Source organism: Anopheles stephensi, chromosome 3 (genome assembly GCF_013141755.1).
Source record: "Anopheles stephensi strain Indian chromosome 3, UCI_ANSTEP_V1.0, whole genome shotgun sequence".
NCBI lineage: Eukaryota > Metazoa > Arthropoda > Insecta > Diptera > Culicidae > Anopheles > Anopheles stephensi.
This window is the reverse complement of record NC_050203.1, coordinates 9,736,723-9,761,434: the sequence shown is the minus strand read 5'-3', so window position 1 is coordinate 9,761,434 and position 24,712 is coordinate 9,736,723. Positions and strand designations below refer to the sequence as shown.

Sequence of the window (24,712 nt, the reverse complement as noted above, 5' to 3'; positions counted from 1 at the left end):
CTGCAATTGCATATCGACAAAATCAAAACAAACACTCACACCGATGTACCCCTTCATTTATGCAACTGTCAAATGAACTGTCATTTTGGGTAGAAAAAAAAACAAAAAATCACACGCCACGTCAGTTTCGACAACAAGGGACTTTAGTAGCAAAAGCCGAGCTGTACCGTAGTAAAAGTAGACTGTTTTTGTAAAGTTTCTGTGATTCTTCATTCACGGTACGTCCTTTGAGCGTCGCGACGCCTCTATTGCGTGTCTCTTTCACACGATCACTCATTAATCGTACGTGTTTTACATCTCCAGACACACACCCGGTGCCGCATCGACAACCACCACCATCCTCCAAGGCGTCATGGATCTAATGGTTCGCTATGTTTCGCCGGTAAATCCGGCCGTGTTCCCACATCTGGCCAGCGTGCTGCTGCTGTTCGGAACCTTCTTCACGGCCTGGTTCTTCGTGTTTGAAGTGTCCCGCCCGAAGCAACCGTCCAAGGAGAGCGTCATCTTTAAGGAGCTGGCCATCAGTTTGTTTGCCTCACTGTTCCTTGGTTTCGGTGTGCTGTTTCTGCTGCTTTCGGTCGGGATTTACGTGTAACGGAAGTGCGTCTCGGTGGGAGTACCTTGTCGCAGCTGCATTTCCTCAGCATAACATTCGAACTCGCTTTCACGTGCAAACTTCGGACTAGGAAGAAGCATGCCCGATACGAGCAAATGGAGTTAAAGAGAGTTGCCAACCAGCACGCGAACAAAAAAAATGGGGGGTTTAAAATTGTAATGTGAAACAAGGTGAATGTTTTAATTTTGTAAGCAACTTGTCATAAGAAATACACATCAGACCAAACACACACACACTGAAACAAAAGAAAAGGACGCACGCACCGGTGTCTCTTTCACGTGCATAAATCACTGTAGCGAACAGCTTGGTCCAAAGAAAAGTCGCGACACGCGAACGCCGTTGGTCCTTAAAACGTTTATTGACTTTTCGTGTTTTAACTCAACCGTACGTAGTTGTTTTCCTGCCTCTACTCCATCGTATCTACCGTTTTTTTATATCATTTAACAATTTACGTTAAAACTTACCCACTAGCACTAGTTTTAAATCTTAAGCCTACACGAGAACTGCTTACACGTAGGGGAGTCGTCACTGCTACAGTTCAGTCCGCGCACGATGGTAGGACTGTGAAGTTGGAGCAACGAAAAAAAAAACACGCTAAAGAACCTTCGAAAATATGATCACGGGGACGGTGCTTCGGTTGCTCGTAGTAAAAGAAAGATCATTTAAGTAGGCATCGACAGTACGATTGCTAGTAGCAGTAGTAGGCCGTGTGTTACAGCGGTAGAGATAGTGTTCCAACCGGAAGAAACGTAAACGCAAGATCATCCCGGCAGTAAGAGCATACGAGTCGAGATACCAACACGACCTGAGGACGTTGATAGTTAAGCCTATGAAGATGTACAATAGCTAACCGCGAGCTAACCAAACAAACAGCATGAATTACGTTAAATTATTCCGGTGGCAAGTATGGGTGATTCACATCCAGCACGCTGTTGCCTACTGCACAAGGTAAGTTAAGTTCTATCCTCATTACATCCACTACCACCGGATCGGCAACGCCGGGTTCACCGCCAATCTCTCTGATGAACAAGTCCAGCGGATTTTTGTACATCGAAGAAACCTACTTGCGTACTTTTGTGAAGTGTTCCTTCTTCTTCGGATCCTTTGCAAAACTTAAATGCACCGAAGTAGGGAATGGCCCTAAAAACTATCCTATCCGCCGGGTTCCACGCGTCGCGGGGTTCGTTCAACGCTCATCACCATCATCATCATCACATGGCACCGGCTGAATATTGCACTTCAAGCTCCTCAATCTCCTGCAGTATGTCCGGTTTCCGTTTCACCTTTTCCAGCTGATCCTTGTCCAGCTTGGGCCCGTCGGTGGCACGTAGCTTCGTTTCGATTGCCTCGATCTCGCGTATCTTCTTCCGGAGCTTGCGTAGCTTTTTCGCCACCTCGAGCTGCTGCCCGTCAGCTCCATCCAACGACGTGCCTGCTGCTGCTGCTGTTGTTGCTGGCGTTTGTTGCTTTAGCTGTGCACCGGACGCTAAAGCACTGGCAAGCTCCTCCACGGTGGCATCACTAGTGCAAGCAGCGGCGGGCTTTTGTTGTGACGATTTTGATGGCTGCTGCTGTTGGTGGGCTGGCTTAGTTTTGACCGCAGGTCGCTGTTGTTCCAGCAGTATGTCGGGCAGCTCCGGTGTCTTTTTACTGCGTAGGGCAGCGTTCACATTCTTTCCCGTGCCGGGTGGTAGCCTCTGTTTGTCACTGTTACCACCGGCCCCGCCAGCCCCATCGACCGGTAGCACCCCGGGCGGTAGCTTTTTGTTCTGCTGCTGTTCCTTCCGCTGTTGCTCCTCGCGCAGCTGCCGTAACCGGTCGCGTTCGCGCTTTTCCTTCGCCTTCTGTACCACCTCCGGAGACAGGCCGGGCGGTAGGGCTGGCTTTTGGGCGAACTGTTTGCCTTTGCTTTCGTACAGTGGCACCTCCTCCTGCGGTACGTATCCGTCGCGTACGCGGCGCGGTTTGCGCCATGTTCCGTCCGGGCGCTGGGTAGCCGGAATGAATTTTCCTACCGGGAAAGAGACGAGATAACGACGGGTGTGCAAACATTATGCAAGCCGGACACAGTATACATTTTAGCACACCTGCCGCTCGCTTACCTTGGCTGTCGGTTGAGTAGGTTGTCATGGTTTCCCACCCCCGGTCTGTAATCCGTGCCTGCTGTACTGGAAACTGCCGCAGCTATTACGGTGGTGTGGTAAATGCAATCAACAAAACAAATGCACGCAGCAGCACCGTCCTTGTTCTGTGTGACACGGCCCGAACAAGCGCTAACACCATTCAGAGACAGAGCTGCCACACACTGTTGTGCTGGGAAAATATGCTTGCGTGCTACGCACCGCCAACAGAAACGCGGCACACAGAGCGGCCGGATTTATTTTTAACCACCGGGTGTATGTGTGTACGTTGCCGTGGCCGTCCTACTGGCTGGCAAACAAACGTATCTCGCGGAGTATCTCGGAAATGGGAATCCGCGTTCCCTCTGCTTGGCGCGCGCGTGTGTGTGTGTGTTGGTGTGCAGCAGCCACCACCCCCTTTCGCGCAACCTCTGGCGTGTGTAGCAAAAACTTTCACGCAATTTCGTATGTGCGCGGTTAGTACAATAACGGGCGCATTATTTAGCAACCTTGGGATTCATCTTCGAAACAGCTGTCATTGTTGACAGCTTCGAAACGTCAAATGTACGCTATCGTTCTCTTTCTAACTTCACCTGCTCCTCGCTCAGGCTGAACGGCCGCACGAGCAAATACTTTATTTATTTACTGGTTGTAAGTAAAAAATAAATTAAGAAGTTATGAAAGATTTTCCCTACTCATTCCATTCGTTCTTTCCACTTCACGGTAGGTACGGGAAGAATAAAGCTACTGCTAATCATCAACGAAACCTTGGGAAAGATTCATACGGACTGCACCGGGGAGATAGCTGATCCGTGGCGTACGAGGAAATCCTGCTACGTTGCAACAAGCGGAAAAAGAAAACGACGCTTGTCCTGCTGTACGGAAGGTATTATAAATCGGGCTGGTTTTATAAACGTTGTCGCGACTAACTCAAACATTTTCACTGCAATAACTGCATCGATGATTGTGAAATGGATTGCTCGCGCTTGATTGATCGATCGACATCACATACCCTCTAGTGGTTCCTTTTTCTAACAAATGTTTCTACTTTCTCCTCTTCCTTTATCTCGTTTCGTGTGCCGCCGGTGTGCAATGTGCGGAATGCAATTTGTAGATTTGCAAAGATATATCGCGAAAAGATAACTGTCCAGATAGTAGTAGATACACACTTTCCCTCTTAACACTTATTTCCCTTTACACCGTCACCATGGAGACTGCCGCTTCAACGGAAGCTGGAACGTTAAAAAAGGTATCGTACGCGGGCAAAGGTGTTGCCCTAGAACTGTGTGTGGTTTTAGTTGTTTTTTTTTCTAAATTGTGTGCTCTGTTTTGCTCCCCCATCTGGAAATCTGTTGCACGATCCTTCCTTTCGGAATGCACCCGGTTGAAAATTTTTGTTTTGTAGAATTGCATGAAATATTTGTTGAATGCGTAGGATTTTGGATTTGAAGTTTATCTTGATTGTAGCTCCTGTTATAATTTGAGTATCTTTCTTTTAGAAACGAAATCGTACGAACAAAAAACCCAAACCGGAAGGAACCACCGGGGAAAAGGAGAATAATCCACCGGCGCCTACTACCGCAGCAAAAACTGTCCCCGAATCTGAACGACGGCCACTCATTGGCGAGGCTGATGCTGCTGAGCTTACCCGTAAACCAAGCCGTCGCCGTAAGCGTAAACCAAAAGGTGACAAAAAAGAGTCGGAATCGGAGCTGCAGACGATAACGGCTGAGGAACTATTTCCACCCGGGAAGATTGTTACCCAACCGGTGGCACAGGCTGAACCACAGAAGCACGTTGCCATTGTGCCGGGAAGCGTGTCAGAATCGCAAAAGCCTACCGTCGATAAGACAAAATACGCAGGTATTATAGACATCGGTCCTCGCGAACTGTTTCCGGTGGCAGATGACCCGCAATCGGTTGTACAAAACATAACGTTTGATGAAATTTTTCCCGGCACCGATTTGTTCGCGTTTGATACTGGCGATACAATTCCTGGTAAATTAACGTTTGCCGAATCGAACACATTTCAACCAACCATTTCGAAAACTCAACCTATAAAACGCACGATCGATTACGATCAGCAAGGTTTGCATGATATTTCTGCTGAGGAGCTTTTTCCTAGCTGTTTGTTAATTGGATTGAAATCAATTCCCAAGCAACCGGCAACCATGAGTGCCCGACCGGCAGAACCCGCAGCCTCAGCTGCCACCAAAACGGAGAAAACACGTGAAGAAATTCTGGCCGAGCGTGAGGCCAAGAAAGCGGCCAAGCTTGCGGCCAAAACCAAGAGCAAGGACAAAGAAGCAACACCCGCACAAGGCAAACCGCAACAAACAGCAACGTCCCCGCCCAAAGCAAAGGAACAACGACCGGTCAAACCGAAGGCGGATCCTGCAGCACCAGCTGAGCTGAAAAAATCCAGCACCGATGCGAGCATTTGCGAAAAGATGAAAGATTTGCGCATTAGCGATGGAGGCGGCTCGGCAGAAACAGCTGCCGGAACGAAAGAGCTAACGAAAGCGGAACGTAAGGCAGTGTTTGAAGCACAGAATCCTTCCCTCGCCGGAACGGCACCAGGCGACGGTACGAAACCGGCCAAACCGACGCTAACGAAAGCGGAACGCCGAGCAATTCAGGAAGCGCAACGAGCTGCCAAAGCCGAATCGCAGCAAGCGAAGAAACGTACCACGGCCGCTGCTGGCGGAAAGCAAGAGAAGAAGCAAGCTGCTAAACCGGACAGTGATGCTAAACCGCCCACAGCGACAAAAGCACCGGCGAAGAAAGTTGCTACCAGCGGGGCTGGTGCGGCTGGCGCACTACCACGGAAACACATTGTTAATTTGTTCAATCACTTACATCAGCCCAAGTTTGCTGCGACGGAGATTGTCAACTCGCCCGTGCTGCATCCGGCCGTTACGAAGCTTGGCATACAGTATGCAAAGGGTGCGGTCGTCGGTTCGAAGGCTCGGTGTCTCGCACTGCTAAAGGTGCTGAACCAGCTGATACAAGACTATGAGACACCGCCGGAGAAAGAGTTTGGTCGCAGCTTCGAGGAAATGTTGAACGTGTCCGCGAATCATCTGCAACGCTGCCGGCCATTTTCCGTCTCGATGACGAACGCGCTGCGCCACATAAAGATGTACGTACGCCAGCTGGACGGTAAGGTTTCCGTGTCGGAGCAGAAGGAGTGTTTGCTGGAAACGATCGAATCGTACATCCGCGATCAGATCGAGAAAGCGGAAGAGGCAATCTGCTGCTCGGTGCAGGACAAGATCTGCAATGGTGATGTTATCTTAACCTACGGATGGTAAGCAATAATTGGGAGTGAGGATTCGGATGAGGTTAATTTGCAATGTTTCTTCTAGCTCCTCGCTGATTAAGCATATCCTGGAGGAAGCAATTCGCCGGCAGAAAATCTTCCGCGTCATCATCGTGAACGCACGGCCGCGGCAGGAAGAAAACGCAATGCTGGAGGAGCTGGTCCAGCTGGGCGTTCGGTGTATGTGTGTGCTGATCAATGCGGTCAGCTACGTGATGCCGGAAGTGACGAAGGTGTTGCTCGGTGCGCACGCCCTCCTCGCGAATGGGTCCGTCATGAGCCGGGTAGGAACGGCCCAGATTGCGCTGGTGGCCAAATCCTACAACGTGCCCGTACTCGTCTGCTGTGAAACGCACAAGTTTACCGAGCGCGTACAAACGGACGCGTTCGTGTATAACGAGATAGGTAAGCGTGCGCGCGATGGGCGTTGGCGATAATTCCGGAGATTAATTTTGAACCCATTCCTATCCTCCCAACCGGCATCGAACAGGTAATCCGAACGATCTCGTGCTTGCCCCACGCACACGCGATCATACCGAAGCGAAACCGATGCTAGCTGACTGGGAAACGATCACCTCACTCACGATTCTCAATCTGCATTACGATGTAACGCCACCGGAGCTGGTGACGGCCGTCGTTACCGAGGTGGCAATATTGCCCTGTACCAGCGTGCCGGTAATTCTGCGCATTAAACCCTCCGACGTAACGTACTAAACTGCCCCGTAACTTGTGAGGGACGAAAAGGGATTAGTGGTTCGCTGGAAAACGAAATGACGATACAAATAGTGTTATGCATCGGAAGGAAGAGAACCTTGTCGAAGAATGATTGAATGAAAGAAGCTAGCGGACATCAGGTACCATCGTCTGTCGATTCATTATTCCTGGTGCATCAGCGCCATGAATTCATCTGGCGTAAGGGAGTATTGCATATTTCATGGGGTGAACAGCCCAAGGAAGCTTGACAAACACGGTCTGGATCTATATTATAGTTGGCAACAGTTGTTATATTTGGAGTATTTGAATCACTCGTCCAAGAACTGGAGCAACTTCGATCTTTTGTAAGATGTTTTGCTTTGGAATGTTCGCTTCTCACCTCACATGACTGGCGTTCCTGACGGAAATGCTCTTGGTCGTGTCCTTTGCGTCCTATGGTCACATGGTTTAAGGCGACGGGCAGCTTATTCTCTCTCTCAGCACCCTAGTCCAATCTTGGAGGATCTCTCGTACAATTTCTTCTCCTTTCTTGAGCAGGCCAAGTGAGATGGAGAGCACGTCTAAAAGACATGGTCTGGAGTCTAATCCGATTTCCCGATCTCTCTCAGGTCTGACTCCACCTGATCCAGCTAACGAGCTCGCTGTGGACCTCTACGCCTCGTGCCGAACGGGTCGCTAGCGAGGGCACCTTCCTGGGAGGGCATGAGCCTGGAATCCTCATCATCACGTGCCCTAACCAGCGAGCTCGAAAGGTTTCGGCCTGCCTTTTCTGGCTTTCTGTGACCTGATTTACCCTTAGCAAATTAGTCAGCCCTGCGTACGGGGGGGCCAGCCGATCTGGAAGGATTGTTTTTTAACCGCCGTGTTGCCTCTTTTTATAGTTGCTTTAACTTTCGCTTCCTAATCTCCTCCTCGTACTCCTCGGTGTGAACGGTTCTGCGATGCAAATATTGTTTGTTCTTCGTATTGAATCGTTCCGAACAATGCGGACAACCGTACAGCTCCTCTCCGGTGTGGTGAATGGCGATATGTTCCTGCAAGTTAACCGAATAGAGAGAGAGAAGAAAATCTTAACGCTTGCATCCCAGCACTGTCGTGCGTCGTATGCATTACCCTCATATGGTGAGATCGCTTAAATTTCTTGTCGCACCAGCTACACTCGAATCGTGTTGCGGTGTGCGATCGCCGGACGTGATTGTACAGCGCTTCCCTGTTCGGTGCCATTTTCCCACACGTCTCACACGCAACCTCACCCGCTTCCTGCTGCGAGTGCATGCGGCGTACGTGCTTCCGGAGGCAGTACTTGTTCGTGAGCCAAACGTCGCACTGGTCACACTGCACCTTGCCCTCGTGCTGGCGCCCTTCGTGCTCCTTCCGGTGCGCATCAAAACACTGCTTCGACCGGAAAACCCGGGCACACACCTCACACACATGCTGCTCCCCTTCACCGTGCACCGCCACCATGTGTTTGCGCAGCGAACCCTGGCTAGCCAGCACCTTTTGACACTGCGGGCACGGTACCGTACCGTGCGCTACCATAATGTGCGCATTCAGATGCGACCGGGATACGAACGCTTTGGAGCATTTGGTGCAGGGTAAGGATCGTTCGGCGGCCGGTGCGTGCACTTCCTTCGTGTGCTCCTTGAGCACTTTGCTGGAGGAGTAACTTTTGGCGCACAGTTCGCACCGGAACGTGTCCGGATTGAGGTGTACCTGCAGATGTTCGATCATCCAACATTTTTTGTAGATCATCCGATTGCAGCACCGCAGATAGCCTTTGGTGCTGTGTTCGATTTTGTAGTGTTTGTGCAGATGGCTGAAATCGGACAGCGGGGCCGAGCAGAGATCGCACGACAGGTTGTGATGCTGCAGGACCAACCGTTCGGCAGAAAGCTGGGGCGATAGTTCGTTGCCGCTCCTTTCGTGGTCAGTTTGTTGGGTTGCTTCTTGCTCTTTTGAAACGCGCAGAGTAGTACGATTTGAGAGTCTGAGCCGTTTGGAATGCACAGGAAAAGGGCTTTCACTTTCCTGCAACTCCTCCACCTCCTCCTCTTCGTCATCGTCGGGCATCCAGTTTTGGTTCGATTCGTCATCATCTGAATCGCTGCTCACCGACGGAGCTTTGTTTGCATCAGTGCTTTCGTTTAATGCTTTTAGGTGATCTTCCTGCCATGCCTCGTCTAAACATTCAACCTCTTCCAGCGAACCAGCATCGTCGGGGAAGCTTGTAATACCATCCACCGCCGTATGATCCTGTGCTCTCGCTAGTTCCGTGCGTATCCTGTCCCGCAGCTGTGCCTGATTCTGTGCTACCTTTTCGGCGTACCAGTAAAACTCTTCGATGGTTTGTCTGCATGCAACACAGATCATAGCACACGACTGTGAAAATTGTGTTACCTAAGAGAAGATTGGGATTGGGATAATGTGGGCCGCACATTTGAAGGACGAGAGCGTGTCTTACCTCAAAGTAAAACACACGATCTATCTTCGCCATTAGTTCCTGGTCGTTTAACAACACCAGGTTCTGCCCTTCGCCATCGAAACACAAATGACACACACGGTCCATGTTTTCCATCGTGCGTATTACGAGCAAAGCGGGATAATTTCCTTTTACCGCCTGCAGACACTGTTTACGAACATCCTTGCATGTTTGAATCGTGAAAAACAACAAACTCTGATGGTGTGTGTGTGATTGGCTTGCTGTGATGTAAAGGGCCACTGACACTTGCACGGCTAACATAATGATGCCCATGCAGCAGAAATGATTTTTCAAATGAGCCGTTAGAAGCTATAATCATGACCGGTGTTGGCCGTTTTGATGTTGGGGCGGTCCGTTGGCCGTGCGCTTCACACGGCAGGACCGGGATTCAAATCCCATCTAGAACGCCTCCCCGTACGTAAAGCTGACTGCTTTACTACGGGTAAAATCAAGTCACAGAAAGCCAGAAAGAAGTGGCAGGCCGAGACCTCTCGAGGTTGTAGTGCCAAGAAAGAAGAAGAAGAAGTGTTGGCCGTTCCGGTTCGAACCTAGCAAAAATGTTCCGATCCTTGTTTTTTCAAAATAGCTCCATTCCGATATATTCCGTTTTGAGAGCGCGTGTCCCGTATCCCATGATCTCAAGAGCCTGCGACGGGGTCATCCTTGGTTTCCGGTGCGCATCAACGGGGTGGAGGTTCGCACGAAAGCAGGCCATTAGGTACTTGGGGCTCATGCACGCACGATCATCTTTCGTGGCGTCCGCATATAAATCATGTCACCGCGATAGCTCACCGACTGTTGAAGGCGGTGACAGGATTGATGGCGGAACCATGGTGGACTCCAGGTGCCGAAGCTGCGTCTTATGGCCGCCAGAACCAGAAACCAACCAAGATAAAACCAGAAAAAATTATAACCAAAAAAATTATCTCAAGATCCCGGATTCCAAATCCCCAAAGTTCCTGGGCCCGACAGCCTAAGATCCCCGGGGGTCTTGGCATTTGTTTGCTGCTACGATTTGAAGTCCTTTTTAAATTATTAAGTTTATTGTATTCAGTTTATATCGTATCATACGCTAAACCGTATTATTATTGCACATTTCACACGTAATTTTCACTGGCACTGCCAACCGACTACCATGAGTGGCCAACAATCGATCCTGTATGGGATGAGCAACGTTGCCGTATGCCATGTGCCAGCAGCAACTGCTCTTCTCCTGCAACAACCGATGAAAACAACGTAAAAATAAATACAGTCGATCGAGCGACTTGCTCTCGCACAGTTCCTGTCCATTCGTTGCCAGCAGCTGCACATCGTACTCGTACGGTTCCTCGGTACTGTCGATCCACTCTTCCACAAGCTCTCTCCAGTTGCTGCGCTTCAGAATGTTTGGATCTTTGGATGCTTCACACACATTCGGCGTCCGTTTGGGCGTTACATAGCTCGGGTCCGTCAGCGCTTTGGGTGTGTACTGCTTCACCGGACTGTTTTCCGGTGTCACCAGCAAAGGCTCATCGATTTCGGGCTCGCTGCACGTTACCACCATATTGTCTTTGTTGAGCTCGATCTGTTTCTCTACCTCGATGCGTAGTTCTGGCGGTAGCGCTTCAAGAAACTTTAGCTCTATCTTTATCTTCTGTTCATCTCCCGCACTGCCGACCGAAGGCTGTGGCGTGATTGGGGATTTCCATTCACGGTGGGTTGCATCTCGCACAGTGGACATCTTTACGGGCGTCGTTTCGACAGGCGTTTGATGCTGCTTGATGTTGACCGCAAGTAACTGCTGCTGCTGCTGCTGCTGCTGTTGCTGTCTCCTGTAGTCTCGTATAGCTTCCTCTCTTATATCTTCGGGGAGAGCAGCCAATACTTCCGGATCGAGCCCGTCGGGAAGGTCACTGGTCCAACTGGACGAGGCAGTTGATGTTAAAAATTTCCTCATCACACCAACACTTTGTTGAGCCGTCTTGGTTGGATCTTTCCTTCCGCCCACGGAAGCCCATTTCGGAGGCCTTCCACGACGACCTCTGGTGCTAGGCTTGGATCCGCCGGTCGTTTTTCTAACAGGCGAGTTGGCAGTAGTCTCAGTTCGTTTAGGAGAGTTGACGGACCCATTCGATAGTGCTTTTGTCGGTGTGGTAAAAGTTTGCCGTACCGGTGATGGAGGTGGTATCGGTGGAGGTACGATGCAGCTGCGAGATGTACAGGGTTCCTGATCGTCAGGCTGCCGAAATGCTTTTGGCAATTCGGGAGCAACCGTCGGAACCGTTTCTGGCGCAGGCTTCCTTTTGTCCTCCGCTTTCTGGAACATACTTTTCAACCGGTTTCCAGCTTCATTAGCTACCGCGTGTTTTGCACCCTCGAATTTGGATATCTGTATTCCAATCCCTCTCAGTTCGCATGGTTCAATCGCTAGCGTTCGCATCAGTCCCAGCACAGCACTCTCGATCACTGTTCGGTTGTCCGTGTGCTGACGGAGCGGTTGTGATTTTGTTACCACGTCACACAGCCCGTGGCCCATAAACTTGGCCGTCTCGATTGGCGCTTCCGGAGAGCGTACGAGCAGCTTAACCGTCACGAGCTTGCCCCGTTCGCGCAGCTCCAACAGCCGGCGGTGAATTTCTTCCGTCAGCTGGCGCATAAACCGATCCACCTCCTGCTCGGTGCTGAACCGTATCCCATAGTTAACATCGACCGACACCGATTTGCGTCCCCGCTCGTACACCAGCGGCTTCTCGTCCAGCCCGCGGCAGGCGTTGTAGAGCGTTTCACCAAACTTTTTGCCAAACTCCGTCTGTAGCACGTTCTTGGGGATGGTTTGTAAATCGGCACACGTTACGTACGTCATTTTCTTGAGCCGATGGGAAGTGCTTGGTCCAACGCCCGGTAGGTCGGCTATCGGAATCGCACGCATGTACTCCTCAACCGCACCCGGAGTAAGATAGAACTGGCCGTTCGGTTTCGCTTGCTTTGTGGCCATCCTTGCTTGCAGACGATTGGCACCAATGCCCGCCGAACAGGCACACCCCGTAGCAGACGATATTTGGCCGCGCACGTACGTCACGAACTCCATCACCTCGATCCCGGTCGATTGCAGGAGTTCCGTTAAATCGACAAACATTTCATCACAGCTAACCGCTTCAATGTCGAGCGTGTACTGGGCGATCGTGTCGTACAGTTGATGTGCCACCTCCCGGTACCCATCGAAATCGTACGGAATGGTTTTAAGCTCCGGGCACAGCTTCAGCGCGGCCCCAACAAACATTCCATTCTTCACACCGCACCGGCGTGCCTCGTAACTGCACGAAGCAATCTCCGACAGTGAGTTATGCTCATCGATCGCCGCCAGCCGCGATTCGATCGGAATGTCCGGTGCTTTGTAGCGCTCTTCCAGCCGCTTGTGGTACAGTTCGATCTCTAGCGCACGGTTCTGCCCCGGATGGGAGGGAACGCGTGCTTCAGACCCGCGGGAATGGGTGACGGCCACCGGAAGACCGCGCAGGTGAGGATACTTTCGCAAACCGACCGACACGAAGAAACAGTCCATATCGATGTGCATGATGTAGCGTGCGTTCGATCCGTTGCTACTAAACTCACATTCCAGTGTTTCTCCTGTGCTAGCAGTACGGGCACGGATCGCTTGTACCATTGCTTCGCGAGCCGGGAAGGAGCCGGTCGATTTTTCACGCAATTCTCCAACGTACTGCTTAAAGCCTGCACCGAGCGTAGCGATGTGATGCAACCGGGAGTTGTTGAAAAACTCCTTCAGAAAGTTGGGATCCGTTGCGGTGAGCGATTGCTTTGAAGGTGCCGGGTTGGATGGACTTTTAGCCGGGCTTTTAACCGTCTCAGTAACGGACTTTTCCGCAGAAAGTGGATCATCTTCCGAAAACACATCGGGTGAGCATTGTGGAGGTTCACACTCCTTTCCACGTCCATTCGGAGACGGCAGTGGACTTTTGTCGTTTTCCGGTGACGTTTTCGTGGTTCCGTTAGATACCACGGAATTCGTTTCTTGCTGTTGATTCGGAACCGGTGCTTCCGGTATCGGATCCGCAAAGTGCTTCAGCATACCCAGAACATTCAGACATTCGCTGCGACTGATGTCGTTCGGATCGCCATCGCTCTTTGCTACGGGTTTAGCCAAATCCATACCATTGTTGTTCGTAGACGGGGCCAACCTAGTGAAGGCCAGCTTCGGTTGTGACGGTTTGTGCTGTGTGTACAGCAGATACTTCGAGTAATCCAGCAGCTTACCCTCCTTCAGGCAATCCACTACCCAGCGAGGACTGATGATGATTTCGGACGTAATCGAGCGCACCTTCACATCGGGCAGGATCGATGCGATCGTGTACGTTGTGGTCGAACGTTTGTAATGGTGAAACACGCCGCCGTGCAGCATCATGAGCCGCTTCAGCTCGTCAGCCGATGGGTTGGTGTAGCCGTTCACGAAAATCGATACACCCGCGAACAGATTCGATAGCTTTTCGCCAACGATGGTCGAGCTGTGCCGAAACTGGTCCTCCAGTTTGGCAATCTTTGCATCCATATAATCGCCCTGTGGAAGGTGTGCATGGTTAACAACGGTAACTGCAACGCTAAATTCCATCCACCAAGCTCTTACCCATTCTTCGAAGCCGGTTTCATGTTCTTTTCGCTTCATGGTGAGAAAGCTGAGGAGCAAACACACATTGCACCAGATTGTAACGATGAGAAAAAGAGCGCCCAAAGTGAAGTAAACATCAATTGCATCGCTGTCCAAAACTAACTGTCAACCAGAGTGCATGCAGTCATCCTCTTGGTTCGATCTCCTGCTGCACAGGCAGTTCAGCAAAGTACGCTGAACACTTTCTAAATTGATTTTTACAAAATAATTTCTAAACATCAAAAATTTAGAAAAAAATGTAAATTGCATAAAGAACAGCTCTGGTTGTAGATTTGCTTTTCTTAATTTCCTGAAACTCCAACATTCTTGGCCTGGCTGCTTTGCTAATTGGGCACTTGCTGTCAAAGTCAATTCGGTTACTTGGGGAAAAGTACTGTGTGCGAGCAGCGAGAAGGACACAGTTCACGCAGTACCGTAAAAATATTCTAAAATATTGCCGAAAATGAGTGTTGTAATAAGTGTATAGGTTAAATTAGGTTAGCATTTTATACCGTGTTCACAACAGAAGCATTTTAGGACGAGCACAGCAGCTATTTCACCGTGCTATTGTGAGTAACAAAAAGCTTCTTCCCACAGCATTATCCGCTGCTTCCTTCTTCCAAAACAATTGCATGGGAGCTAAGGGTGAAAACAGGACTTCGGGCGTCCCTTTCTGTTGATCATTGTGAGAATATTATCGATGATGTTAGTGCGGCAAACATTCGTTTCCCATTTTTGTTTATGTTTATTAGTGAATTCCGAGCCAAAGTAGCATTATTGGATGGATGGGACAAGTGCTCCAGAATGGAACGCGCTGGTGTCACATTCACCATTCGTGCCGCTGTCTCCCTGTCTCTTAATTTCTTTGTTTTTTTTTACCGCTTCATTCCCAACCTTGCCCAGAACATGCAATTCCACCTGCATGTCCTTCGATATGCCGCATGTTTTTGTTATTATAACTGTATTTAAAGAAAAGTTGTATGGCAAAAAAAATCTTACATTATTTTCCTTTTCTTTCATCTTCATCATACACCGCGACGCGACGACGTGTAAAGTAGTGTTTGTGTGGTTTGCTCCGCTACAAAAGGAACCGTTAGAGTGAGCGAGAGAGAGCACGCAGTAGCTTGCTTGCTGGTTTGCTGTACACACCGCAAGAGTCAAGATGGCCGATCTGGACGCAGTGAATCTCGGGCTAGATGAAACGGAACGGGACATTGCGGAAGCGCTGGAAAATTCATACGACACCCGGTCGGAAGCTTCCGGCGATGGGGACGGTGATGATGCTAACGAGCCGGACGCAGATGACGGTGGTGATGCATCGCATCCAAGCATCAGTTCGGTCAGCTCGGCCGAATCCGACTCCGGTACCGATCTGGAGGAGGAGGACAACGATGACGGCGGGGGTGGCAATAAAAAGAAAAAAGCGGATAGCAAAACCACCCAACAGGAAAATGGCGCCTCGAAGGATAAGCAGACGGTGAAGAAAAAGGTGAAAACAGTGACCGCGACTCAAAACAATGCTGAAAAGGAGGAGGACGAAGACGACGAAGCTGACAATGATGATGATGATGATGACGACGAGGACGAGGAGGAGGAGGAGGAAAATGACGATCCGATGGAGGAGGAGGATGAGGATGAAGATGATGATGAGGAGGAGGAGGAGGAGGAGGAAGACGACGAGGAAGAGGACGATGAAGATGATCAAGACGAGCGGCGTAATAATAAGCGTGTGAAAAAATCTAAAAACACTTCCGGAAAGACCGTAGTGACCAAGAAAAAGGTGGTTGCTAAGAAGGCCGCCACCACCACTAAGCAGCCCGTTAAGAAGAAGGCAAAGACTACTGCTACCGCCACGAAAGAAGCGCCGGATAAGACAACGACTGCGGAGAAGAAGAAAAAGAAGGCCGCCGGTGTGGGGCAGGATGGTAAAAAGGCGGGTGGTAAGAAGAAGGAGGAGAAGGATGCCACTGCGAGCAATGGTCCGGAGGAGAAGGACGATGCGGCCAATAACAGCACCAACAATGCGAACGACACGAGCACTAGTAGCAGCAGTAGTAGCAGCAGCAGCAGTAGCAGCAGCGAGGGCGGCAGCAAGAAGGGCGATCGCAAGTCTCGAAGTCGCAGCCCAGCGTCCGGTGCACCGGAGGCCAAGCGCAGTCGCACGAAAGCCGCCGGCAATGCGTCCGGTACGAAAAATACGGTCAAATCGTACGACTACGTGACGAAGATCAACTATCTTTTCCGCGAGGCTCGTTTCTTTCTGATCAAATCGAACAATCACGACAATGTGGCACTGTCCAAGGCGAAGGGTGTGTGGTCAACGTTGCCCCCGAACGAGGCGAATCTGAACCAAGCGTTCCGGGAAAGCCGCAACGTTATACTGCTGTATTCGGTGAAGGAAAGCGGCAAGTTTGCGGGTTTTGCGCGCATGGGTGCGGAAGCGCGGCGCGATTTGCCGGCCGTTGACTGGGTGCTGCCACCGGGCATGTCCGCCAAAGCGCTCGGTGGGGTGATCAAGATCGATTGGGTTTGCAAGAAGGAGCTGCCGTTTACCAGCACCTCGCACCTGTACAACGCCTGGAACGACGATAAGCCGGTGAAGATTGGTCGGGACGGGCAGGAGATTGAGCCGAAGGTGGCCGAGGAGCTGTGTCGACTGTTTACCGAGGACACGAGCATCGACATGACGCCGATACTGAAGAAATCGAAGGAAGCGTCCAAGTTGATGAAGGAAAAGGCTGCCTCGAAGTCGTTCCGCAGCCGGCCACCGAACTTTGGGCGGCCCACCTCCTCGTCGCTAAGAAGTCGTAGCAGTGGAGGCAACGGGGGAGGAGGTAGCATTGGACCGATCCGGCGCGGTGGGCGACGCATGTATCCGGGCCCGAAGGGTGGACGGGATGGTGGCGGAGGCGGAAGTCGTTCGCACGGTGCTAGCTCAATGTTTGCTCCATACCGCAAGGATCGGCTTGGTGGTGGAGGAAGCGGTGGCATGGGTGGAGGCGGAAGTCGCCATGGTGGACATGGAATGGGCGGCGGTTTACGTATGGGCATGGGCGGTGGAAATGGTGGCGATGGCGGAGATCGTGGCGGTGGTGGGGGTGGTCTTTCGCGGGCGGCTGCCCTCGGAGCGATGCATCATCCGGCCCATCACCATCGCTGGGCGGATGGGTACAGCTCAACGGCTGCGGCCGAGGCGTACGTCGCCGACTATATGCGCAACATGCAAAATCAGCTGCCACCGATGCCGTACGCACCACCGCCCGGCTTCCCAGGCATGCCGATGCCGTACGATAATATGCCGCCACCGCCACGGTACTACGAGGGTTTGCCGATACCGGAATACCCAATGCCGCCCGGCTCCATTCCCGGCAGTGTAACGGGAGCCGGTGGGATGCCTCCGCCGCGGAGCCATGCGGCTGCGGCGGCGGCTGCCGCTGCGATGTACGACAAGCGTGCGTACGAGCAATCGATGGAGGAGTTTATGTGGAAATCGGCCAACAGCATGAGCGCAGGAAGCACTGGCAGTGGAGGAGGTGGCGGAACCGGTGGCACTGGTGGCAATGGCGGTGGGCAGGGTGGTGGTGGAGGTTTGAGCAGCGCGGTCGGTGGAATGGTTGGTGGCATACCGACGATGAAGGGACCGCCACCGGTTCTGCCCAGCCACGGCTATCACGTGCCTCCGCCGATGATTCCTCCGATGCATCACCATCACATGCACCGTAAGAATGACCGTGGCGATGGAGGTTTGGGAAACTCGTCCGACCGTGGACAACAGCGTGGCGGAGACAGGGATCGTTCCAATAATCGCAGCGATCGCAACCAGCACCGTGGTGGAGGTGGTGGTGGTGGTGTCGGAGGAGGTGGCCGTGGGTATAACAATCGTGATAGGCGATGATTCGAAGGTAAGTTGCAGCTAACGGTAATGGAGGGTTTTGAATCGATAGGGGCGGCAGGCCTGATTTGGTCGTTTTTATGAAAGTGATTCTTAAGTATTAGGACTTCTCTCTCCTCTGAAGAAGCCCTTGATTAGTTCTGAAACAGCGGTCTGAGTCCACTCCTAAGGATTGGATAAGGAACTCAGTTAAATAATTTTTCATGAGATATGCGCAATATCTGCTAATTTAGAGAAGCTATAGTCAAACTAGTTGAGGAATTATATGCGAAGAAAATGGAAGACGAACAATGGCGAAATTTTCGAATGAAACCCCGGCTATGAATGGTCCGGATCCTGAAGAACATGGGAATCGTTATAGCTATAGCGAGCCTTTTGAATATTGTTGAGCAGTGGACAACTACTCAGAACTAGAAGCTAAAAGTGTTAGCTACAAACATCCTAGCGAATAAGCGACCTCTTTGGCAAAGGGTTTGTCTTCCGCTATGAAGGTAAGTTCCTTATGGCGAATGAAGTATGAAGTAGGAAGTCGGAAGTTGCTGCCATTCGCGAAAAGTCCTGGATTCAAGAAGCCATGATATCAGTGAAGAACAGGAAAACAATCAATCTAAGACTAAAAAGACTAATGATTTTTTTTTAAATTGCATTTCTTTTTATCTCTATTTGCTACGACATATGCACAATACTAATGCTTACTGTATTCTCCGTTTATATAATGGCCATGGACACACCCCGGACGGATCATACGAACGTGAGCAGCTTCAACGCAGCACCAGTATTCTCCATCCGATCAGTTTTAGTATTAGGAAGGAGGAATCGAATCGAAACTCGGATGCACCAGCAGTGTGTGCATCTTGAAACCATCCCATCGTCACGCTTGTCCCATCATCGTGTGCAATATTGTGAAGGGCATCAGTTTAGGTGATCACCCTCGGCAACAACGTGCGCGCTCCATTCGGTGCACCCATCTCTGGTCTTAAACGTCTTCTTCGTGCGGAACCGTGCGACCGGGAGCGATCGATATGGGCGGTCGGTCACTCGGGCCCGATCACTGTCGTTCGCGAGTCGGTTCCGTGCATCGCCTGCCGTTACAGCATGTCTTCTTTCGTCACCCAGCAAACCCCCCAGCATCATCAGGCCAGCCAGCCAGCCAGCCAGCATTTGGGACACCTAAAATGTCTTCCGATACGTTTCGGTGTCCCCCCCCCCGCTATGCTGTGCATCTCATCTCACACCTACGTCACCGGGTATCGCCATCGAGACGGCGATAAGGATGCTATCCGCGTCTTTAACACCGTCTACATCGGAGAAAGGACACCAGCGACAAGAGGCTACCTCCCAAGGATGGTAGCCTAGCTAGTCGGTGGTACGGGCAGCAATAACGGGCCGGATCACGAGCCGTCGACAACACTAATGTGCGCGTTTGGTGCATTTTTGTGTCTGCGAGATTGTGCGCGAGTGCGAATTATCCCCGGGGGGAATCAAGCGAAAGTGTGTGTGTGTGTGCGCGAGCGGTCGAGTGCAGTTTTTTTTTCTTATTTTAAATGCGTGAAGAAAAGAAATGTGGCTGGCGTAAAATGTGCGATGGTGGTTGTCGGTTTTTTAAGTGATTCAATAGTGTGTGTGTGTAAGTGATACGCAATACCGTTGGTTGCATTTGGCTGCGAAAGAATGCTGCTTGTATAGGCTCAGATCTCAGAGGCATAATAAGAACAGGGTATGGGAGAATGCAGCAGCTTTGGGTACGAAAATGAGGAATAAGCTTTTCGAGAATTTTGTAGAATAGAATGCGAACAAGGAAGCAAGGGGGTATTCGTTTGTGCACCTTTTGACAAGCTGCGTTGATGTGAGAGAACGTTGATGCGCGCAAAAGAAAAAAATCGAGTGTATGTATGAGGCATGAAAAACCACGAAGAGACTCCAATACTAATAATATTGTAATATGGAATGCGATTTACGATTGATGAGATCAGCTACAACTCTCACTCAGCAACAACAACAACAAAAAACCACGGCAGTGCTAAATCGTAGTCGATTTGGAAAGATATTTTAGCAAACAGACGTCAGCTAGCAAACGCGCTCTGCTACAACAACCTCAGAAGGACCTTCTCTTTTCTTATCACTTGAACACATCAATTTGCTGTGCGTTCGTGTGCGTGCGTGGTTGTGTCTGCGATGGGGGAGTAAAGCAGCATATTACACACACAAAAAAAATTAAATGAACTTTGTTCCTTGTGGTGACAGGCAGGCAAAAAATCACAGCCCCACAATACACAAACGAAGCTGGAATGCGATATATAAGAGTAAACGTACATAAGGTATGATAGTAAGCATATAAGAGAATACGTACGATCATCAACATGGCGCCTCTCGACAAAACGTAAACAAACGTAATCATTCTTCACACATCGGATTGATACAAAAAGGACGTTGCGCGCGTGTGCGTGAGTGTTTGTGTTAACTACAAGTAGGCGATGCAATATACTGCAGCACAGCAGCACACCGGCGATCGAGTATGTGCCCGCGAGTGTGTTTTTATGATTTGTGCTGTAAGAGCGCGCTGGTGTGTGTGTGTGTGAACATAATTTCGAACTTTCCGTTAATCGTATCCTTTACGATGAAAATAAATTATATTTACAAGTCACCGAAGCTGGAAAAGAGAACGAAAGCACAACACACTCTCACTCTCTCACACACACACATAGATACTCCCATACATAAACAGTGAAATAAGTAGAGCAAATATGCTACCATGTTACAAATAGAAAGTAATATACGAACGCCAGCAGCGTACAAGGAAAGTTTGCCGGAAACAATCTCAAACGTTAGGAAAGTAATTCAGCACATAAGCACGTAAATGGTATCGCGCAAATGATATCAGCAACAAACGCTCCCCGCGACACACGACGCTTATTCGAAATTTCAATTAAGAAAATGACGGTGAATAGAAGCCAGCAACACAGCACTTTGCAACAGTTAGGAAAAGTATGAACATTTATGTTGCTATACCATCCACCCCTCCCCACCCACCTACACTGTCCTATGCAGGGCGGGGGACGGCCGGTCAAACAGCAAATACTACTACCATCTGCTACACACGCGCGGGCAGTATAAATGTATTCAATAAAGTTTGAAACAAAACAAATCTAACATAACCTCCCCCCTCACCCGGTAACCACCAATATGGACCTTTTGCCGACGGTTTGATTGTGACCGACGAAAAGAAAAGAAAAAAACAAATTGAATGTGTGAATGTGTAACGGATAAAATAAAAGTGTCCAAAAGAAACGTTCGTATGTTGAGCTGTATGCAGCGCTAAAGATGCTATAATAAGAAAACAAACCGTGCGGTATATAGTGCTTATGTGTGAGTGTATGACGGCGTAAGATCGGCGTGTTGGTGGTACGTTGGGACACTCTGTAACCACCAAACCTCAGTCCGAGATAAATCTTACCGATGTATCGCCGCAGGTGTTCTCAACCATCGCAGCCTACTTATGCTGCGTGTGTGCGGAGGGATTGGGTGTGGGGAGTCAAAGCTGGGGCGCACTGTCAAACAAAAATTGAACTCTCGGTTCACACAGCGCTGCGCCTACTGCGATGTGTGTGTGTGTGTGTGATGCAGGTCTCAACAGCATCCTTGCACGATCCTGGCCGGGTGTGGTTGTTGCCGTACGCCGTACGTTGCCCCAGCGTTCGAATAGCAAAAGTGTTTATATTTACTACGACAGTTTTATACTTCGACGTGCAATTAGGAGTGCAAAACGATTCGCAAGGAAGCGGATTCACGAAATGGTTGTGTAATGTGTGTTCTGTGTGCGTAGGCAACATTGTTGATGAGTTGTGTTGCACATTGTTCGTCGGACAGCGATCGTCGCTATGGTGTGTGTGTGTGTGCGTGTGCTGGATGCGATGCATATTAGAGTGCAATATCTAAACGACGAGCTTATTTTTTCATACCCATGAACTTACCGTCCACCCCATGCATATGCATTATGCATACGACCGCCTAAAATACACACACACCGTCGGCGAGCCTGAAGTGCGTCGTGTCGATCGATCTATGAAATGTGCAATGATCATCATATAGAAGAAAAAAAATGGCTCGTGAAACAAATGGCACCCATTTTTGGTGTACAAAGCAAAAAGGACCCTTTCCTTTGATAAGGACTTCCACCCAAACCAAACACTGTTGCCTAGCATATCCGAGAGCAGTGTGGTTGATTTGAAGAAAGTGCATCCCTTTTTACATGTATGTATAACCCTGCTGATGGGTTTGCTGGTGTCTGGATGGATGGCCAAAAACGTGAAACAGTGAAAACCGGAAGAGTGAGTGCGAGAGAGAGAGAATTAAGAGACTTTTTTTAAATTTTGGAATCAAAATCCATCTCTTTACACGGTGATAGATTCTATGAATCTTGCGCTTGCTAGAACGACCAATAGACAGGAAGCGTGATCTTACTCTATTGTGTCTCCTGCAAGTTTACACTTTCCATGAAAGTGGCGGAACACCCCGTGCTTTCACCGTACAATCGTATCGATGATGTGCCGAAACCACTTGCCAAAGTCGGTGAAAGATTTCTTGCCTCAACAATCCTCCCTGTGTGGAAGACATTCCCACCAACTTAGTTTGCAACCCACCGAGCAGATTGGATGTCGCTGCCGAAAAATCAGCCGCAAATACCCGTACCAACCGTGCAACATCCGTTAGAAGCGTCCGTACACGTGACGGTTATCCTGCAACGCAAGAAGTCTTTTCCGTTCCTTTAAATCTTTTAGGCAGTGGTGCCCCAAGAATTGAAAAATATCCTGTAAAAGCAAAGCAAAAAAGAGGAGGATATCGAGTTAGAGACATTAGGTCTAGCATTTGGTGATAAATCTTCCTTACTTTCGACTAAATCTAACGTAAATCTCTGTAGCTTTGCGCCGTGATCGAGTGCGCGAATAAGCATTTAGCTAGTGCCTGTGTTTTATTGAAAATTTTACATTAAAAACGCTTTTTGAACCCGACAGTACACATTTTACATCTGCGGTCTCCTGGAGTGTCGCAAATTCCAGGATATATCTATATATACATATTTCCTTAAAAGAAGAAAACAGTCTAGTAAAGTCACGTCTCATTTTTTTGAAAGTGATATACCTATTTTAGTTCCTTACATTTGAAACCTGCATATCAAAGAACGATCATGTCAAGCGAGTGTGTGAAACGATAGAAAACAAAACTATCTGATACTATTTATATTTGTGCTAGATGGATAGGGTTTAGTGGAATATAGATGCTGTTTGCCGGAAGAGGAAGAGAAGGCTTGTGCGAACAAGCTGTTTGCACACGACTGTGGAGGTTTCCTTAAACCAATTAGACCATTTTAAATGTGAGTAGGTAACTGTGCTGCATCCCTTCGATGTCCAGTAACAAAGTAGGGAAAGAGGATTATTTATTACATATATACATGTAAAAACTATTTTCTCGATATCAGCATATTTCGATTGACTTTTACTTCTTTTTTTCTCTTGGTTTTTTTGGTAATCGTGAGTTCTCTTTAAGAGTATTTCTTCCGGACTGTAAATCATCATTATTGAAGGGTGCTGTAAATTTTTCTTTTCTACTGCAGATTTTAGTCTGTTTGTTGGCTTTAGCTAATTTATCTTGGCTTGTGTGGCCACCTAAAAACTGAAAAAGAGGTCTTTTGCCTCTTTGGTCAAGCCTTTAATGAAGATCAGCCTATACTACAAACGTTTTGATGCATAATTAATTGCCTTATGTATCAAAAACATGAAGATACTTTCCATAATTCGTCAAACCTGACGTACAGAAGCGTATCTTTGTAGAAGAGTATTTCTAATCTATAAAAAATGGCTTAAAGACGCCCAGTAATGATAGCAATCTCAAGATCAGACAGGTTTTTGAAATACGAAATCACCTACTGATCAGATTTAATACCGTGAAACAGATTCTAGAGAAGATAGAAGGTGAAGACGCATTTGGAACAACCATGGCCCTTTACTACCACCAGCGAGTGTCTACAAATGGTAATGACGATGGTGACTTTAGCGATGGGAAAACGGGAAGTCTAGGGGTTTGTTAATTATTGAGATCTATTGTGATGTACAAGGAAGGACATTCGACGGGTCAGTCGATACAGTAGTCGTGGCGCTTATTAATGCAATTGACACTCACCAGACTCCTGCGAGCTGACTGGCAGCGTTATTAGAATTGCATCGCACGAGTCAGCCCGCCAAATCGTTATAAATTGCCATCAACATGAACAGAGGGAGATTGATTGACCCTTTTTCCTAATGGGTCATTTCAGGAGCATCCTTTGATTAGCTCAGACGAATCTTATTTGAACACCTATCATTGTTAAAGTACAACTCGTATATTTTGGACTAAAACGGGGTATACATTAGATTTGAATGCTTCTTTCATTCATATTGAGTCAAATTAGTCTGGACCTAATCTGTGGATTTTATGGTCGACCTAAAATAATGTTGTCGAATTTGTTAGATGCCTCAGAATGAAGGCCAGTTAGAGTCGACTGCTCCTTCTGAATGTGAGTTAAAGGTATAACATATTCACGGTAATTTCTTTGAAGAGAGCCACGAATATATAATTAATCTGAATTTATCAAAAATTATCCTTGCTTATGATGCTGGATCAGTTCTGATCTCAGTTCACTCACGATTTTCGGTATATTTTCTCAATTTGGGAAAAAACCTAAATTGAATAATTGAAGAACTAACTATCCGCGAGTTGAACAGTTTTGAAACCGATCGTCGTAAATTAGGTATGAGATATGGAAAAAATGATTATAAGTTTTGAAAGAACTATTGAAGAAAAAGTAAGTATATATGCCATAAATTTCAACAGGTTTGGTGCATTTGTTCTTAAAAATGGTTTAAAATAATGCATTGTTTGCTTTCCCACCGTATT

General features: G+C 48.9%; 6 protein-coding genes across 8 annotated transcripts; 3 read left to right on the top strand and 3 right to left on the bottom strand.

Annotated features, from left to right (window-relative positions):
- Positions 1–62: 62 nt before the first annotated feature.
- On the top strand, positions 63–968 carry LOC118513109 (transmembrane protein 258). Its single transcript, XM_036058509.1, has 2 exons — positions 63–218; positions 304–968. Exon 2 carries the CDS (start codon positions 353–355, stop codon positions 593–595), a length of 243 nt encoding a protein of 80 aa, XP_035914402.1. The 5' UTR covers positions 63–218; positions 304–352; the 3' UTR covers positions 596–968.
- LOC118513104 (partner of Y14 and mago) lies at positions 956–3,232 on the bottom strand. Its single transcript, XM_036058505.1, has 2 exons — positions 2,719–3,232; positions 956–2,627 (listed from the first exon to the last, which is right to left on the bottom strand). Exons 1-2 carry the CDS (start codon positions 2,744–2,746, stop codon positions 1,828–1,830), a joined length of 828 nt encoding a protein of 275 aa, XP_035914398.1. The 5' UTR covers positions 2,747–3,232; the 3' UTR covers positions 956–1,827.
- A 28-nt stretch (positions 3,233–3,260) lies between these two features.
- On the top strand, positions 3,261–6,915 carry LOC118513091 (translation initiation factor eIF-2B subunit delta). 2 transcript variants are annotated; one of them, XM_036058491.1, is made up of 6 exons: positions 3,261–3,387; positions 3,464–3,622; positions 3,851–3,985; positions 4,236–6,046; positions 6,105–6,463; positions 6,549–6,915. In XM_036058491.1, exons 3-6 carry the CDS (start codon positions 3,944–3,946, stop codon positions 6,770–6,772), a joined length of 2,436 nt encoding a protein of 811 aa, XP_035914384.1. In that variant the 5' UTR covers positions 3,261–3,387; positions 3,464–3,622; positions 3,851–3,943; the 3' UTR covers positions 6,773–6,915. The 2 variants fall into 2 exon arrangements, with proteins under 2 accessions (XP_035914384.1, XP_035914385.1); XM_036058492.1 differs by lacking the exon at positions 3,851–3,985.
- A 122-nt stretch (positions 6,916–7,037) lies between these two features.
- LOC118513092 (transcription factor grauzone-like) lies at positions 7,038–9,454 on the bottom strand. The gene is made up of 3 exons (XM_036058493.1): positions 9,234–9,454; positions 7,886–9,169; positions 7,038–7,806 (listed from the first exon to the last, which is right to left on the bottom strand). The coding sequence occupies exons 1-3, from the start codon at positions 9,345–9,347 to the stop codon at positions 7,648–7,650; spliced, it is 1,557 nt and encodes a 518-aa protein (XP_035914386.1). The 5' UTR covers positions 9,348–9,454; the 3' UTR covers positions 7,038–7,647.
- An 818-nt stretch (positions 9,455–10,272) lies between these two features.
- Positions 10,273–13,996, bottom strand: LOC118513086 (DNA repair protein REV1). The gene is made up of 2 exons (XM_036058455.1): positions 13,870–13,996; positions 10,273–13,803 (listed from the first exon to the last, which is right to left on the bottom strand). The coding sequence occupies exons 1-2, from the start codon at positions 13,906–13,908 to the stop codon at positions 10,324–10,326; spliced, it is 3,519 nt and encodes a 1,172-aa protein (XP_035914348.1). The 5' UTR covers positions 13,909–13,996; the 3' UTR covers positions 10,273–10,323.
- Positions 13,997–14,262: 266 nt separating this feature from the next.
- LOC118513085 (YTH domain-containing protein 1-like) lies at positions 14,263–23,262 on the top strand. Of its 2 annotated transcripts, none has more exons than XM_036058454.1 (3): positions 14,263–14,459; positions 14,949–17,792; positions 18,542–23,262. In XM_036058454.1, the coding sequence occupies exon 2, from the start codon at positions 15,053–15,055 to the stop codon at positions 17,783–17,785; it is 2,733 nt and encodes a 910-aa protein (XP_035914347.1). In that variant the 5' UTR covers positions 14,263–14,459; positions 14,949–15,052; the 3' UTR covers positions 17,786–17,792; positions 18,542–23,262. The 2 variants fall into 2 exon arrangements, with proteins under 2 accessions (XP_035914347.1, XP_035914346.1); XM_036058453.1 differs by having other exon boundaries at positions 14,946–17,792.
- Positions 23,263–24,712: the final 1,450 nt, after the last annotated feature.